Here is a 17834-nt window from a genome sequence, read left to right on the forward strand (position 1 = left end):
AAGCTATCTGCTGCTTTGATCTGAAATGGTGGCCATGGGAGTCAGTCAACACCTAGCCCAGGAAGGCAGACCTCAACCCAGCACCCACTGGCCCATGTGATCCAGCAAAGATATCAGTGTCCACTGGCCATGGAGAACAGCCCAGGCAACTTCTTGCAATTGAGATGACTAACAGATCATGGGACTGCACAAGCGGAAGCACTGAGACAAGCCTGTATCTAGGGGCAAAATTAACTGGATAATAGATTTCCACACCTCACCAATGTCTGGTGAAAGCAGATGCATTCAGAGTGAGTCAGGGTAGTTCTGTGTAAACTCAGCCAGCCTTGTTTAGGCTTGGTTAGGATTCTGGCCAGTCAGCCAGGGTGCTACAGGTTCACTTTTGAAAGCTCTTACAATAAAATCTCAAATGCAAAGCTGCATGACCTCTAATAAAGTAGAATCTACTTTAAGTTCACTGAAAAAGGAGAGCTCAGAGAGGCTCTCATCTGCCCCTTTGCCAAAATTGCAGGCTTGACTAATAACAGTGCACACCCATAGCATTCCATGAAGTGAGTGGTTGTCCAGCTGCATGCAGATTTGGGACAGTGAGGGTGGCACCTGCTCCAGCAATTGGATCCACCAGCAATGGGACTGCCATTAACACCCCACAGGGGCCTTCCTGGGGTCCACTTTGTCATTGAGGAGCTGGTTGGGCTCCTAAATTGGAATTGAGTGGGGAACATTGGCTTGGATGCACTATTGGGTGCCTGAAAAGTTGTGAGAGAGCTGAAGAACCCTGTCCTTTGTCAGTGGTTCCTAATATTACATTTAGCATCCGGGAGTCACTCCCTCTTTCTCCACCTCCTGCCACCTTAGTCCCAACAAGTTAATGGCAGACCTACAATTAAATGAAAACTCTAGGAGCACATAGAATCTTCCAGGTATTTCAGGCCACTGCAACTCATAGCCTCTGCCCTCCTTTCCTTCCCATCCTCCAAACCCATCCTTCCCCTGACTGGTTCTACATAGACTTCACTATCAAACCTGTCTTGCAATCCAAGACATCAGGAACAGCACTTTGAGCCCAGCCATTGCTATCTCAGTGTCCCTGCAGGGGATCCTATATAAAGCCCACACTCAGTCATTCTTTATTGATCTATTTCATACATTTCTATTTTCAATATATTGGATTTATTTGACCTTTTTGGGAGAATGTAGAACATACCAAATTTCAGTTTGGGCTCAGTGACTTCTTTGTGGGCTGCTCCATATTGATTGAATTAATGGCCAGGAAAACATGTGACCTGATCACTTCGAAAGGAAAGGCAGCAAAGTAAGCAAGTCGCCTCACTCAGATTGGTGGAGCCCCCTCTCTAAGGATGAGGCAGTCAGTGTGCTGCCCCTGTGCTGGATTATAGCAGTGGGTAGGGAGGCAAATGAGTGGTCATGAAGGGACCCTACATCTTCCCTTCAACTGAGCAACTCTGAGCAAGCCCTGCCCCCTCCTTGGTCCCAGGGTCTCTGTCTTTAATAGGGCAACTTTGGACTCCCAGGACTCTTCCAGATATGGCCTTTGTGATGCCATCTACCAGTTAGTGAAGATCTACTAGATGCCACAGAATCTGTCCCATTTCACATGAAAGTCAGAGCACTGTCATAGATGAGAAATAAAGTTATGCTCATTTTACAAATGAAGAAAGTGCATCTCAGAGATGTTAAGTGGCAAGGCCAAAGACATAGGTATGTCTGTCCAGGGACCAGGGCCCTATGCCACACTGCCTCTACCTGTGCTCTGAGTCCCTGGTTCTCAACCTGGCTTTCCATTTAGAATCACTCAAGGAGCTTTGAAAAATCTCAGATGCCTGAGCACCACCCCAGATGAGATTGAAGCAGTTCATTTGTGGTGGGAGAACCTGAGAATCTGAATGCTTCTAAGTGATTTTAATGTACAACAAGATCTGAGATGTGCAGCCCTGGGGCTTTCTTTTGATATCCAGTCTGCCATGAAAGTCATGACCACTGTTGTGCTAGCATGCATCCATGCATGTGTTGACCCCCCAGTGAGCCAAACATGAAGGGACAGTACTGGGTGTCCTGGTAAGACTTCCAAAGCTAAAAGGGGGTTTCTTTTTTTTTTAATTTTTTAATTTTTATTGTTATTCAATTACAGTTGTATGCCTTTTCTCCCCATCCCTCCACCCCACCCCAGCTGAACCCACCTCCCTCCCCCACCTCCACCCTCCCCCTTGGTTTTGTCCATGTGTCCTTTATAGTAGTTCCTGTAATCTAAAAGGGGGTTTCTTACATGAAAAAATGCTTGAGGAGAAATATATCTGTTAGACTGTTGGCATTTAGGTGATTTCCAAACCCCTCTCTACCCAGTCATATTCTTCCATTTCACTCCACTCCCATTCCCTTTTACTTGCAGGTTATAGCCATTAACATAACAGCTACAGATAGATGACTGTATAAAGTGTGAAAGAGTAGGAAATACTGCATTACTGCTGTCTTCCTAAATGTATACTTTTACAAATTGTGGGTAATTCCCCCATGGTGAAGACTGCAGATTGCAGATTGAAGTCTTTTCCTATTGTTTCATATCTTCTGAACCTGAGGATGCATCTTCAGAGAAGAATTTCTTATTTAGATAGCTTTATACCTTTTTTGCATTACAATTCATTCCCATTAAAAACAAACAATACCAAAATGTAGAGAATAGAAAGGGAATTACCACTCCTCCCCAAGAGGTCAGTATCCCAAACAGATGCATTATATGTTCTCCCAAGTTATGTTTGTATGCTCACAGCAACAAATGAAGCACAGCAACAAAGAAATAACCATTATGGTTCCAAATACAGCTATATTGGAGTTTTGACAATTATGTCTTGAAACTGAGATATATTTTATCTTGCAAGTTTGCTGTTCATTCACTTTATTGTGCCAAGACTTTATAAAAATTTCTTGCTCTCGCTCTCTCAGCCACAGGGAACCATTAAGAGGAGACAAGAAGGAGACAACTTCCAATTTCCAGGCATGGCAGATGGGGGTTACCCTAATAAAATCAAGAGGCCTTGCCTCGAAGATGTCACCCTTTCAATGGGCCCAGGTGTCCATTCCAGCACACCCTGTGCAGACCTGCAGGTTCGTCCAATGACAATGAACACTAACTCTTCAGCTCTGGGAGTAGTGGGCCATTCATTACTACTTGAAAATAATCCCATGAATGGCAGAGTGATGGGCCAGCCATTTATGGTACCACCGAGTGCAGAAATGAGACTCAAAGGGCCCACTCTTTCTTACTATGACAAAACCAACAGCATCATGGCTGTGGAGCAGGACCAGGAACTTCAAGATCTGCTAGAAGAGCTAACAGAAATTCAGGACCCTTCTTTGAATGAGCTAGATCTTGAGAAGATACTGGGGAACAAGCCAGAAGAACCACTGGTCTTAGATCACTCCCAGGCAACCCTGGGCACAACTTCCAAGCCTTCGACTCAGGTGCCACACTTGGAGAGCCTTGGTTCCAGCAAAGAGTTTGCTTCTGGTTGCAGCCAGGTCACTGGCATGTCACTTCAAATCCCACCCTCCTCTGCAGGGATCAGCTATACTGTTCCCTCTGCCAGTAAACAGATGGTCTCCTCCAGTTCTGTGACAACACAAGCCAAGAGCCAAGTCCAGTCAATGCTCCCCATGGCTTTGCCCCCACTTCCAGTGCCTCAGTGGATTCACGCCCACCAGCTGAAGGTGTTGGCAGCCAGCAAACAGGGACCTGCTACAAAGCAGCCAGGGCCCACTTCCAGTTGGTCTAACCTGACTCCTCCAAGCCTCTCCCCACCTTACCACCCAGCACCATCACCACACCCACCACCACCTTTCAACTCGCAGAGCCTCATAGTATCTTGTATGTCATCCAGCAACCTGCCAGGGACCGCTCTCCAAGGATCTCCCAATGCCTTACTCTCAAGCATGACATCCAGCAGCAATACTGCCCTTGTGCCCACCATGTCCTGTGCTCCTGAGAAGCTTCCCAGCCCAGCTCTCAATCAGCAGCCACAGTTCAGCCCACAGAGCTCAGTTCTTGCCAACCTAGTGTCTTGTACTATTAAAAACCCTCAAAGCCACCTGATGTCTGCTCTGCCCACCAGCAACCCGGGGCCTTCCCCACCCTACCACCCAGAGAAGCTTTCCAGCCCAGGCTTGCCACAGCAGTCCTTCACTCCACAGTGCTCCCTGACCCAGAGCCTCCCTCCCTGTAGTAATCCACTAAACCAGCGCCAGCAGCAGCAGCACCACCACCACCACCACCACCACCAAACAAATGCCATCTTCAAGCCCATGATCACCAACTCACCCAAGACCTTGAGCATGATCATGCAGCAGGGACTGGCCAACCCAAGCCCCAGAGCCCTGGAGCCATTTACTTCTGACAACACCAAGCCTTTGTCACATTTTGTTTCTGAGCTGGGCCCCCAGAAGATGCCCTCCATGCCTGCCACCTCTAGGCAACCTTCCCTGCTCCACTATCTACAGCAGCCTATGCTGACAGGGGCATCTTCTGCCACTGCCTCCTCCATGGCCACGACCACCTTGCAGCTGCAGCAGCAGCAGCCTGACCATTCTTCATTCCTTCTGCAGCAGATGATGCAACAGCCCCAGTGCTTTCAGCGACCAGCAGCCTCGCAGTCCATGCCACCTCTGCCCAGACAGGTAAGACAGTGTTATGTCTAATTGGGTTCCTGCATTTTGGAAATAAGAACTGTGTTTTGTGCTATTGATACCTGGCTTCGGAGGCACATCCAGGCTCTAGTCCTCTCTGAGACTGGACTTGACTCTGGAAAGTCTATTGAAGCCAGCTAATTCTGCCTGGTTGAAACACAGAATTAATGAGTCCAAGGTTATGGTTTCAGTTCCTGTGCAGGAAGAAAACTACACCCACTTGTGCTGCCAGGGAAAGGACCTGGGGGTTACAAGTCACAATTGCACAGAATTGCCTTCCCCTGCACTCAGTCACGGAGCCTGTTCCCTCACACAGGACCAGTGAAGGCCTCATAGAATGTAAGGAGATTGCACTGAAGCATTTAAATTTTGTCCTGTTGGCATAAGGCTAAACACTGAGCCTTCTAGAAATGCCACAGCAGACTTATGCTGAGCAGCTCTGCTCTGGATCCACTGCACTCTTCACCACTGCTCTGGATGCTGAAACAGGTCCTAAATGGAAATGACAGATGCATGTAAGGTAGTTACTCTTACTATCTCCATTTTGCACACAAAGAAACAGAGGCTCATAGAGCTGAAATGACTTTTCCCAGAGTCACACAGTTAGCAGGGCACAGCAGGAACTTGAAGCCAGGCGGTCCTGCTCCAGAGCTTATGCTCTTCTCCAAATTACTGTGACTTATCTCTCCTTCATTTATACAGCCTTATCAATCACTAAATGCTTCTGATTCTGCCTGGGTGGCATCTGGGTTTCCACTTTTCATTGTTCTGATCCCTATCTGTATTAGTTATCTATTGCCATGTACCAAATTACCCCAAAACATCTGCTTAAAACAACATACATATATTACCTCACGGTTTCTGTTAGTGGGAATCCTAGCACAGCGTAGCTGGGTCTTCTGGTTTTGAGTCTCTCATAAGCCTACAGTCACCTCAAGGCTCAAGCTCACTGCCATGGCTGTTGGCAGGAAGCAGCTTCTTGTAGGTTGTTGAACTGAAGCCTGAGTTTGTCTTGAGCCATTGGCCAGAGGTGCCCCGTGTTTCCTTGTCATGGAGTCCTCTTCATAGAACATCTCACAATATGGCAGATGGCTTCATCTAAGTGAGCAAGAGAGGCAGGGGGAGTGCCAGGAACTCAGGAGTTGCAGTCTTTATAACTTAGTTTTGAAAGTGACATCCCCATCACTTTTGCTGTATTTTGTTGATTAGATGCAAGTGTGAAGGTATGAATACCATGAGGCAGGGATAACTGATGTCTACCAGAATACTGATTCCATGGCCCCTCCTTTCCATTGCTCTCATCCCTGCCAATGTTTAGGCCCTCTTGATCCTTGTCCTGAGCTCATACAGTTGACTCTTACATTGGTTTCCCCCAATAAACCATCCATTACTCTAAGCATTACTTTGCAATAATAAAAACCTGATCCTGTTTCATACTTGCTCAGAAATTTCCAGAGGCCTATAACCCTCCATCTACTTCTTTAGCAGTATTCATTGGGCCCTACCTGGCACGTCATCCAAAACCCAGACATGCTTGCAGCTCCTGGTCCACTCTGCATTCTTGGCCTTTACTCCCACTGTTCCTTGTGCCTGGCCTTCCCTTACCACCTTATCTTTCCTATCTCACCCTTACAGTTCCTAAGGCTCAGGTACCTCTCCAGGAAGATTTTCCTTGACTGTTTTTGGTACTTCTGTCTCCCACTCTACTTTCCTCTTCTGTAAAGAATCCAAGGAGGATATGGCCATGAAGTGCTTGGCCAGGGACATGGCCCAAGAAAAACACCTGTTGGGCTGCCGTCTTTTCTGAGGGCCCTGGATGACTATGACCTTGCCAGCCTCTGGAGGATAGAGACTGTCTTTTTTTATCCAGGTCTCATGAAACATAGCCAAGCAGAGTGTTCCACCCCAGGGAACTGGCCCTTCAATGGATGCACACAGCAAGCAGAGCTCCTGAGGGTGTGGCCAAGATGAACAGCAGGCCCTTGTCCATAGCTCGAGGGCCTTTGGTTTGATATTTTTATAGGCCTGTTGCCATCTATTTTCATTGACGTTTGCACCTGGCTCAGTGAAATGCCACTATCAGTACTGGAACTCCTACCTTAGAAGGCAAGATCCTCAGCCTGGAGATAGGTTACCATCTAACACTGTGAGCCTTTTGGTTTCTTATGTCTTCAGTGGGGTACACTGTATCCTGACTGTGTTGTCCCAGAGCTGGCTCAGAGGGAGAATTCTTAATGAAAGGGGTTATAAAAATCACAACCAACCAATTACCATGTGGAGTGGAGAAACCTTTCAAAAGAAAGAACGAGCAGCCAAGCTCCCTGAAGCTAGGAAGGGCTCAGGTGGCCTCTACCAGAAAAAGCATGAGGCTGGACTCCACAACTAAGATGCTCTTGCTACTAAGAGCTGCCTTTCCAGCCAGCACCAGCCAGTGCCCATGGGCCAGGCATGCAACCCAGTGCTTTACCTGCTTTTTCTCATTTTAATCCTCAGAAGTAGGGGCTGTGATCATTACTTTTAAAGCTGAGTAGATTGAAGCACAGAGAACTCACTGGAGTTACCCACAGTCACACAGCAAGTCAGGGCCAGAGCAGGAAGTCTGGCTACAAACTCCACACTCATAACCCCATGCATGGGCTCTGCTTCTGGTAGCTGTGTTCCTGTGTTAAACTTCTAATCATTACCTATTCTATAAAATGGGCATGATAGGTTGTTTGAGGATTAAATGTGTTACTACATCTAAATTGCTTCGAACAGGGCCTGGCACAAAGTATCTGCCAAAAAAAAAGTTTGCTATAACTATGACTCAACTCCTGGGCCTGAGCCTTCAGATCTGTTTTCTGGGAGCTAAGATATGATTATTAAAACCGGCGCTGTGTCAGGACAGAATATGAACAGTGTTCTCTCCAGACTTTATGCCTTCCATGAGATTGACAGGAGCTGTGGAGCCTACTAGCCTCATGGCTTCTTCCTGTTCTAGGCTCTGTCCACCTAGACAACTCCAGGCCAGGTGGAAAAAGAACAAGAGCCATCTTTGTTCAGCTGGCTTCAATTTCCCCTACATTCTTTCTAGAGCTCTCTCACACTGTCAGACCACTCTTCTACACATCACTCTATTCTGTCCATGGCATTATTCTTCTAGCCAAAATGCACTGAGCAGGTCTCCAAGCTGGACACATGAACAGCTGTGCTGTTCCTTTCTCCATTCACTTTAAGGCCTAAGAACTCAGCCCTGGTCAGTCTTCTAGGGGCAAAAAAAAAAAAAAAAAAAGAGGAAAGTGTTTGAGGAAAAAAGTAGGTCACCCATGCAAGGACTGACTGAAACTTTAGTGGCAAGGAAGGACCTATTTCTTACTTCCAGCAGAGTGAACTCATCAAATTTTACTGATGGCCAAACTGAGACTGAGCAGACACTCCTTGCTGACTATATGGCTTTGACTAGCTCGTTGATCTTCCATGGATGATGGTGGTCACCATGGAAGGACTGAGCATTCATTTTGATCCAGATCTTAGTTTTTTTTTAAGGTGAAGTTTCTAAATCTAAGATGACAAACCAACTCATTAAGCAGAAGTGCCAAATCCCACTGTCTGTAGAAACCCACTCTTATTAGTATTTCTCACCTTGGGAAATTTCACTTTACCAGTGAACGATGTAATTTCAGTGAACCCTTTGCTTGCACTGAAGGTAAAAGGCAAATGCCATCTGACATCAGGGCAGTTGTTCAACGTGGTGGTTTATGCAAGAGCGCTGGAGGCAGACAGGACTCGGGTTCATGTCCAGGCACCAATACTGACTGGGCCAGGTGCGGGGAGCAAATTCATTTATCCCCTCGAGCCTCAATTGCATATGTGGAAGGAAATTATCTCCATCCCTTAGGGCATTAGATGACAAAAGAGACATTAAATGGAAATTGCTTAGACTCTGGCCCAGCGCACACCGTGTGCTCAGTGAGGGCTTCTGCAGGCTCCTGGTCTTGGGTCTGAAGACCCCTGGGTTCAAATGCATTTACAAATTCAAAACATTGGAGACTTTAGAAAGGTAACATGGTACATATACCAAATATCACACTACCCTTCAGTGGAATCTGAGCAGACTTTTATTATTTTTGCAAAGAAATATGAATATTTAACTAAGTCCAGGTCAAATTTTGTCACCAAAATAACAAAAATAAAATAAGTTTTCAGAGCTTCTTGGACATGAAATCACAGATAAGGGGTGTGGACCTGGCATTACTAAGGGAGGGACTCTTTTCAGAGCTGTGATACCCAGCTCTGGTGAATTAGATTTTAATGACCCCAAATCTTCTCAGTGCACTCACCACCCTGCCCTTGAGGCTGGATGGCATCTCTCATTTTTAATCAAAGACTATTGAAGATACCTTTAGGTACTGGAAAAATCGAACTATCAGTGTTAGGACTTCACTTTTACTATAAGCCAAATTTACCACCGGCAAATTAAACTTAAAACACTGAAACAGGTCTATCAAGGAGATGGGGGTGGTGCTCTGGAATAGTGGGAACAGCAAGAGGCACCCAGAGTGCCCTCAAGACACATTTGCAGAGCTGGAAGTGCAGCATAATGGGGAGGGTGGCCAGTTGGAATAAGAACAAAAAAAGCCTGAAATCTGACCCTTGAGGCAGGAGGCCTCGGGCACTGGAGGAAGGACGCAGCTGCAGAGAAACGGACCAAAGAAGCACATGATATTTCTTAGACAGATTTTGAGAGAGGCAAGAGAAGGTAACAAAGCCTTCCTTGGAGAAGGCTGGACTTGGCCACTCTCAGGTTTGCTGCACTTTCTACATTTAGCATAAGCCCTCCACCTCTTTAGCATAGGCAGCTGTAAACACCCAGCAGTTGTGGGTGAATTGAGAGACCACCTTGCCATCTTCCCTCCTCAAATTGGCTAGTGGGCCTATGATGGGCACTTAGGTAGCTAGGTCTTAGGAGAGGTTTTGGGGAAGCCCTCTTGCCGAACTCAGTCATGGATTCCTCTTGTCCCTGGCAAACTGAGTACTCTGAAGTGCAGTACTCCCAGCACCCAGGGCTGAAGGGAACCAGCACAGGGTAGCACTGAGCCTTTGGCCCTTGGCCCTAGGCAGGGCATAGGCCCTGGGGGTTGGGCTTGAGACCAGATTCAAGAGGGCCCAAGTTTTGGATAACTTAGGTCCAAATCCCAGCCCTACTTCTTTATCATTTTGCAAGCGGTTTACCCTCTTAGGGCTTCAGTCTCCCCATCTGTAAAATGGAGATACTAGCATACTTATCTAGTGGGGTTGTGAGGAGGATTAAATGAGATGAGGTAGAAGTGCCTGGCACAGGACCTGTCACAGGACCTGTCACACAGTAATACTCCATCAATGTTAGCTGCTACTATATCAAAAAAGGTCCTGAGCCTACCTAACTGGTGTGGTTCAGTGGATTGGGAGTTGTCCCGAAAACGGAAAGGTCGCTGGTTAAAACGATAAACCCTGGTTAGTTAGAACAAGACAATCCTCTAATCTTGTCAAAGTTACATCAGCTCTATTTCCCAGTAGAGAATCAGGAGTGATGGTGGCTACTGAGCATTCTCCTATTCTCAAAATTTTTCATTGACTTTTAAAAGTAAGTGACCATTATCTTGCCAAAATAGTTGAGCCCCCTGGAATCAAATGTACCACATATTGTCAAGGAAGTGCCTATGACCTTAGACTTGCAAGTCCCCTCTCTGGTATTCCTTAATTCTTCTTTATTTCAGAGTAAGGATTGCGAGAGAGCAATACCAATTATGAGAAAACTTTCTTTGCATTTGTCTTTTATTAATTCTGGTGAGGAGCATCACAGATTTCTTTACAAAAGGTTAGTCCTGCTGAAATGCAAGAGCAGAGATCTCTGGGAGAAGCCCTGGGCTGCACTAAGGAAGGAAGGTAGGGAGGTGGGGGCGATTCAGGTTTCAAAGAGCCCATGAGTCCTGTCCAAGTGGGGTCTCGTCTTGCTCACATCTTCTCTATAAGACATGACAATATTTTACTGAACAAACATCTTTACTTTGTACTTAAGCATGATTATATATACAAACTTAGTTCTTAGAAAGGAAAAACTATCTCATTTGGGGAAACTTTTTATAGCTGCTTTGGGAGAAATACAACTAGACACAGCGTAACATATATCTTGAAAATTTAGGGACCAGTGTCTCAGTGTTGAACAAGCTTTGTTTTAACCACTCTGAATTGCCAGGAAATGAAACTCCATAAGCTGTTGAATTTAGGAAGTGCATGCTCAGCACTTGGTACTAATTTTACCAAAAATTAGATTTTTTTTTTCAGTTTCTTTTTGGTTTCAGAGAACCATCCATGATCCTCCACTTTAATGTTATGTTCCTTCTTCAAAAAGCATAAATTTAAAATGAGGTTGTGGTCAAACAGTAACCTTTTAAACACCAATCTTTCCTTCTGTCCAATGTTGAAAAACGAGTGAGATGACATGTTGCAATGAAGTGACCTTAGTTTTAGGCCCTGGAGTAACCAACCATCACTCAGTGAGGTCAACACCAAAATTTACAGGGATGCAAAAATTCCCCCAGTACAGATGCCTGAATAATACAGATCAAACAGTATAGTTTTGTAATTGCTTACTAACTGATTTATGAAACCTGAAAAGGCAACCCTTTTCAGAAACCTCCTATCAAGTTGTTTGTTTGTTCATTTTGTCTTAACATACCCGAAGAGAAAGAATTAACTTTTCCGAAGTTGGGGTGCCCAAAATCACACATTTTAAAAATGAAGTGTATAAATTATTTTATATTAAATTCATTGAAACCACCTGCTTATTTGTCACTGTAAAACAAGGAAAGGAATCTCATTTCCATTTTGAAAGAGTAGAAGAGGGCAGACATTAATCATTCATTGTGCTCCTTTAAACTGTAACGTTGCATGAATGTGTGCAAACCCAAAGTATAGAACAGCCCACAGAGAGGTGGTCATATTCCAGATTATGATCCCAAGTGAAAAGTTAGCAAAATATAAAAAACGTCCAAGGCAGATGGAACATCAGATTGGACTTGCTCTGTTCAGCTGTGGCCCTAATGCCTACAGCCAGCATTGCCACTGAGTGAAGGAGTGGATGGTGCCAGACGGGCCATGTGGGTCTGAGATGTGACCCATCCGGGAGAAAAAGGGATGCAAGTGAAAAGGACTAGACTTCATCCCTCTCCTCCTTCCACCCTCCCTCTCTCAAATCCACCAATGGCCCATATTACAGATTTATGGAAACCTTGCCTATGTCCATTTGTGCTTGTAGCCTCTTCTGTCCCTTGGGCCTGCTGTGTAAAGCAACCATGCGTGTGCTCTGGCCTGGCTACTTTAGAACATGAAGAGAACAGCAGAGGGTAGGTAGAACACTGCTTAGAGTTAAAACACCCCACCTCCCAGTTCCAAAGAAAGACTTTCTGCTTTTTCCTAAGGAGTTGAAAAGTTTGGGTTTTTATTTGATCTTGATAATTTGCCCACAGTGACTGATGCTAATTTGTCTGTTTTATTGTGTTTTGTTGTTGTTAGGTGAGGGTTTATCATGTTAGTTCTTCCCATCAAAAGCAATGAGTTTGTTGAAAGCTAAAAGTAAAGATCTAAAAGGATCACACCCCCTTCTCAGGCCCATGCTGAGAACCTGTGGACACCCCTAGCAAACCCAGCCCTGGCTCCTGACATCCAATGCAATAGCAGCTTCCATGATAAAGAGTGGAATACAAGTGCAGCATTAATTCATTTCTTCCATACTTTGGCCCTTCTCCTATGTTAAACAAGTTTAATGTTAGACTAGAAAATCTGCAGCTTGGATTCCCACAGTTCCTCAGACATTGATTTGGTTTTGGAGCTAGATACACAGGTGGAAGTGTGCATTTCAATAAATTATCATATAGTCGTGACCTAAATTATATAGCCCTGAAGGCCTTAAAGATGCATACTCCTACTTCATCAGAAATTATTCCAACTCTTGCTTTGCTTTTGGGAGCTTTGAATTTGAGGCTAAATGCACAGGTTCTACCTGGGTTCCTCCTGCCCTCTGTCATCTGCTACCATATTTGTTCATTCTTCATTTGGAGCAGAGGAGGTGAGCACAGTTGTGGGAACTCAGACTTTTTTAGGCTCATGTCTGGGTAGCACAAGAATAGACTTTGTCAAAGCCAGCTGACCTAGTAGGCCAATAGGTGAAGGTGGATTCCTCATTTGCAATTTTGTGTAGTGATTATTATTTCCATGTGACAAAGGTTTGGAAGTGTGAGAGGCCCCAACCACCCTAAGTGGGCCTAAGTGGGAACAATGCTATGACCATTTCCTTCTATCAGGCAACACTTTCAACAATGAGCTCTGGAAAATAAGAACAAAGCACTTAAACATGGCTGTCTAGTTTTACATGCTCAAAATACAAAAATCTGACACCCATTAAGATGTATTATTTTAAAAAAACAGAAAATAACAAGTATTAGCAAGCATGTTAAGAAACTGGAGACAATATGCACTGTTAGTGGGATTTGTAAATTGGTGAAGCTACTGCAGAATACAGTATGGAGGTTCTTCAAAAAAATTAAACATAGAATACACCATAGGACCCAACAATTTTGAAGAGGTATCTGTTTAGCCATGTTCATACCAGCATTATTCATAATAACCTACAAGTGGAAACAACCCAAATGACCATCAACTGATGAATGGATAAACAAAATGCAATATGTCTATATTATGGAATATTATTCAGCTTTTAAAAGGAAGGAAATCCTGACACATGCACAACATGGATGAACTCTGAGGATATTATGTTCAATAAAATAAGCCAGACACAAAAATACAAATACCGTACAAGTGCACGTCTGTCAGGTCCCTAGAATAATCAAATTCATAGGAACAGAAAGCTTAATGGTGGGTGCCAGGGGCTGTGGGGAGGGAGAATGGAAAGTTATTGTTTAATGGGGGCAGAGATTCAGTTTGGGATGATGAAAAAGTTCTGGAGATGAAGGATGGTAATGACTGCACAACATAGTGAATGTACTTAATGCCATGGAGCTGTGTACTTAAAATGGCTCAAAATGGCCCTGGCTGGTGTGGCTCAGTAGATTGAGTGCCAGTCTGTGAACCAAAGGGTTGCCAGTTTGATTCCCCACATGCCTGGTTTACAGGCCAGGTCCCCAGTAGGGGGACGTGTGTAAGGCAACCACACATTGATGTTTTTCTCCCTCTGTTCCCCTCTCTAAAATTAAATAAATAAAATCTTTTAAAAATGGTTCAAAATGGCATATTTTACCACAATTAATAAAGAAAACTTGAAGTTTTAAGACACTCAATAATCCTGTCATAACCAAGAACAGTACTTTCTCAAATAACATAACACCTGATGTAAAGATGGCAGCAAGCTGAGCTGCCTGCCTGTTTTCTGTCAAAGAGAGGAGCAGTATTGACTGCAAATACACTCATCATTTGTGTGGGCCTGCTGGGTGTTCTGGATCTTAATGAAATACATGCATGTTAAATACTCAAGATAGGGTTCTTGTGCATAGCCTGAGAAATAACTTTTCTGGTAAATTGAACACAATTTCTGTTCTTTTTTGTACCTTTTGGATGACAACATGTGGGTGGGGGAACAAAGAAATGACTGTACACAGGAAGGGACATTATCTCTACTTCTGAATGGGGTAAGAAATCCCACTTGAATAAGGGGGCTAGGTAGTAATGGAAAAAATACAATAAAAATTTTTAAAAAGAAACTCCACTTGCTTTATCGGTTCCCTGGTGCATCTTCAAGTCTGGAAACACTAGGATGACTCAGGTTTACTGATCAATATAAAAGCTAACAAAATAATGTCAGATACTTCCTGTATGTGACTAGCTTTCTGTGTAAACTTACCCTCTGGAGCAAGTGCTAGGCCCTGGTGTAGAGTTCTGGAAAGGTTAAGGATCTGAACAACAATAAGAACCAGCTTCTAAGGCCTTGACACTGGCATTCAAAGTAGAAAGCAAGAACCTCTGACCAGTGCCATAATACCTTTTGAAAAGTTGACACACTTGATCATTGTGTCCCTACTCATATCCCAGGTCCCAAGACCTTTCATTTCTGCCTTTCAAGGCTTTGTGATGTCCACTTTTTAATCAGAGTTAGTGTTTTGCTTGCACCACACTTGATAGCAAACTCCTCAGGCACAGGAAGATGTCTTATCTAGCTCTGTAACCCTGAACTGAGTGAATGGACCCTTTGAATGAATGAATTGAAGAATGCAGGAAGGGATGCACTGATAAATGAATTGCATCTGCTAGCCTTTGAAAAATTAAGCTCTTGAAACTCTTTTGAGTGTTTTAGAGTAATTATTGATTTAAACAAAACTCCTAGTCTTCAAGGTCTAGAGGCTGATGAACTCATATTGTGGCATTGGGCCAAAGGGAGGACTCTGCATCTGCATGTAGGGCCTCCACCTCCTGATCATTATGCATTTTTCTGTTCCATTTGGGGCTTGTCCTTCTACAGCACTAGGAAAACACTTGCCTACCGTTCTGCAAGTGTGGTATCTGAATACATGTGATTTCTTCAATCTCCACCAAATACACAGTTGTATCCCTGTAGTGATAATTTGCACGGGTTGTACTGTTATGGTGGTGATGGTAGTTTCATACATTTTAGAAGAACAATAAAAGACATCTGGTTGCCTTTCACATACCACAGTGACAGCAGCACATGATATAAGAAAAGAAAAGAAAAAAAAAAGCTGGCTTAGAAATTCAGGTCACTAATTGCATTGCTTTTCCCCAATTAAGAATCATTTATGTCCCTGGCTGGTGTTGCTCAGTAGGTTGATCACAGGCCTGTGAACTGCAAGGTCACCGGTTTGATTCCAAGTCAGGGCACATGTTGGGGGCATGCGAAAGGCAACAAATCAATGTTTCTCTCCCTCTATTTGTCCCACCCTCCCCCTTTCTCTAAAAATAAAACAAAAATAAAATCTTTTTTAAAAAGAACCTTTTATGCCACGCTGGGGCAGCACCAATATTCCTAACATAAATCAATCGATTTCAGTCAATCCTGAGAGTAGTGAATGGTCTTCACTTACATACAGTTCTTTCTTCTTCTCTTTCTCCTTCTTCTGACTAGCACAATATTAAGTGAATATGTTTTGAAGGCTGTTCAGCATATGTTTTTCTCTTGTCATTCTTAAAATGTAACATAATGACATTTGGTTGTATTTGAATAAGCTGCCACCATTAGTTAAGGAATTTTTTTTAAAAAGATTAACAGGCTTATTTTACTAGTTCATGAGCACAGATTTTTATATCCTTTGTGGAGATGATCTTCCAGGGGTTTTGATTTTGATTTGTTGTTTTTGTCATTTTGACAACTATATAGTTAGTCTCTTTTATTTGGTTTATTAACTTTTTGTTTGAAAGTGTGTTGTTCTTTAGTAGAATAATTACATCACAAGGAGATTCCTTCCCACCACCCCCTTTGATACAGATAAAATGAGCAGAATGTGATAGAAAAGGGAAGACTCTGGCAATGACCTTGACCATGTTGATTTCCTCTGAACTTACATAGATCTAGAATAATGCAGGTATGTTCTACCTGGCTCTTTCCTCAGCAGCTTGTCAGCAGAACAGAACTTCTGAGCTCTGTTGATAACATCGTTAACTCATACTACAAAAAATAAGATTGTAACAGAAGACTCATTCCTTGATTTAAAAAACAACAACAAAACAAACCTATGTTAGTTCTCTTGTGGAATGATAGCATGGCCTGGAGGCTTACCAGACCTCGACTAAGTCTGCTACAAGCAAGAAATCTGCTTGTGACTTAGAGCTAGACTGATATCCATTTTAGGGTTTTGAATTCTTCTCCACGACTCATTTTTGAGACAAATTACAAAATCTTGCTGTTGATCAATAATCTAGTCCAATATGATCCCCAAGACTTCAGAGCACTTTAGAAATTTGAAGAAAATGATGATATTCCCACTGAGTCTCCCTCTCCTGTCCAGCTCTGTGCCCCATTCCCAGTTGCTTGCCTCTGAACTGAGCACAGGGTATTGGAATAAGGCCCTCTGTGTGGATAAAGCTTTGACCAAAATGCTGCAGGTGCATCCACCTTGCACAGAGGATAGCAGGAGTTCATTTCCACTGTTCCCACTAATACTGTTTGTTTCTGCCCCACCCCTAAGTCTCACCTGCAACAGTGGTAGCTACATCCCTCATCTGCCTTGCCTGAGATCATTGTCCAGGCAAACTACAGCTTCTAAGTTTCTGCTCCCAGAAGAGGTTCCTGAAGGCTAAGTATTTCTCTGTAACCTTACACTTGATTGACTCATGTTTATTTCCAATTCTCCTGGTAGATGAAGTTTTTGATATAATATTGGACTAGGGACTGAGAAAGAGAATGAATCCTCATGATCGTTTATAAAGCTATCAGCATGCTACTCAGCAACACCTCTTACAGGCTTTTAATTTTTTTGTTTGTTTGTTTACAGTGATCACCTCTAAAATCAAATCTTCACTTTCTGGTATGTTCTTGGACATTTCAAAGATTTTAAAAATTCAGGGACTTGGTGCCAATAATTGCTTTTAGGAGCTAGCACTGCCTAGTTTCTATAGATGAATTCCAGTTTGGATCATCAATTATTTTCTTCACAGAAACCCACAAAGTACATATTCAAATTGGCATGGGAATTGAATATGATCTAGAAATCCTTAATGTTCTTAGGCTAGGCTATTGCTTGTAAATCGTATGGTATATCACATTCAACTAATGCAAAATAGAACATTTAAGAGCTTGAGTATCATACTTGTGATCTGAATGAGGAGCCCCAGATTGAGCTGTTTGACCCGCACTAGATGCATTTGCTTGAGCATGTTGTACAGACAGGTTAGGTTTGTTGGATTTCTCTTTAAATGAACTGGTCTGCGGATAAAGGAACACAACTCAAGGCTGAGCAGGGTTCAACAGACCCCATACTTCATCATCAGAAATGGGATGCTCCTCAATGTGAGAGGCTGGAGGTATAATGCAATCCTTATGAACTCAGAGGTCTCAGAGGCCAAGCTAACTTCATCAGTTGAAATGTATTGAGTCGCAAGTAGTAGAAAAAACAATCCACACTGGTTTAAACAATAAAATGAACTTACTGAGC

General features: G+C 43.5%; 1 protein-coding gene across 3 annotated transcripts in view; it reads left to right on the forward strand.

Annotated features, from left to right (window-relative positions):
• The window catches only part of MAMLD1 (mastermind like domain containing 1), a 138616-nt gene that overhangs the window by 88142 nt on the left and 32640 nt on the right, over window positions 1–17834 (forward strand). For all 3 annotated transcript variants that reach the window (XM_045188199.2, XM_045188200.2, XM_024551113.3), the window contains one exon: window positions 2962–4689. In XM_045188199.2, coding sequence (XP_045044134.2) covers window positions 2962–4689 — 1728 coding nt within the window. The remainder of the gene's footprint in view (window positions 1–2961; window positions 4690–17834) is intronic.

The sequence above is a fragment of the Desmodus rotundus genome, chromosome X (genome assembly GCF_022682495.2).
Source record: "Desmodus rotundus isolate HL8 chromosome X, HLdesRot8A.1, whole genome shotgun sequence".
Classification (NCBI taxonomy): Eukaryota; Metazoa; Chordata; class Mammalia; order Chiroptera; family Phyllostomidae; genus Desmodus; species Desmodus rotundus.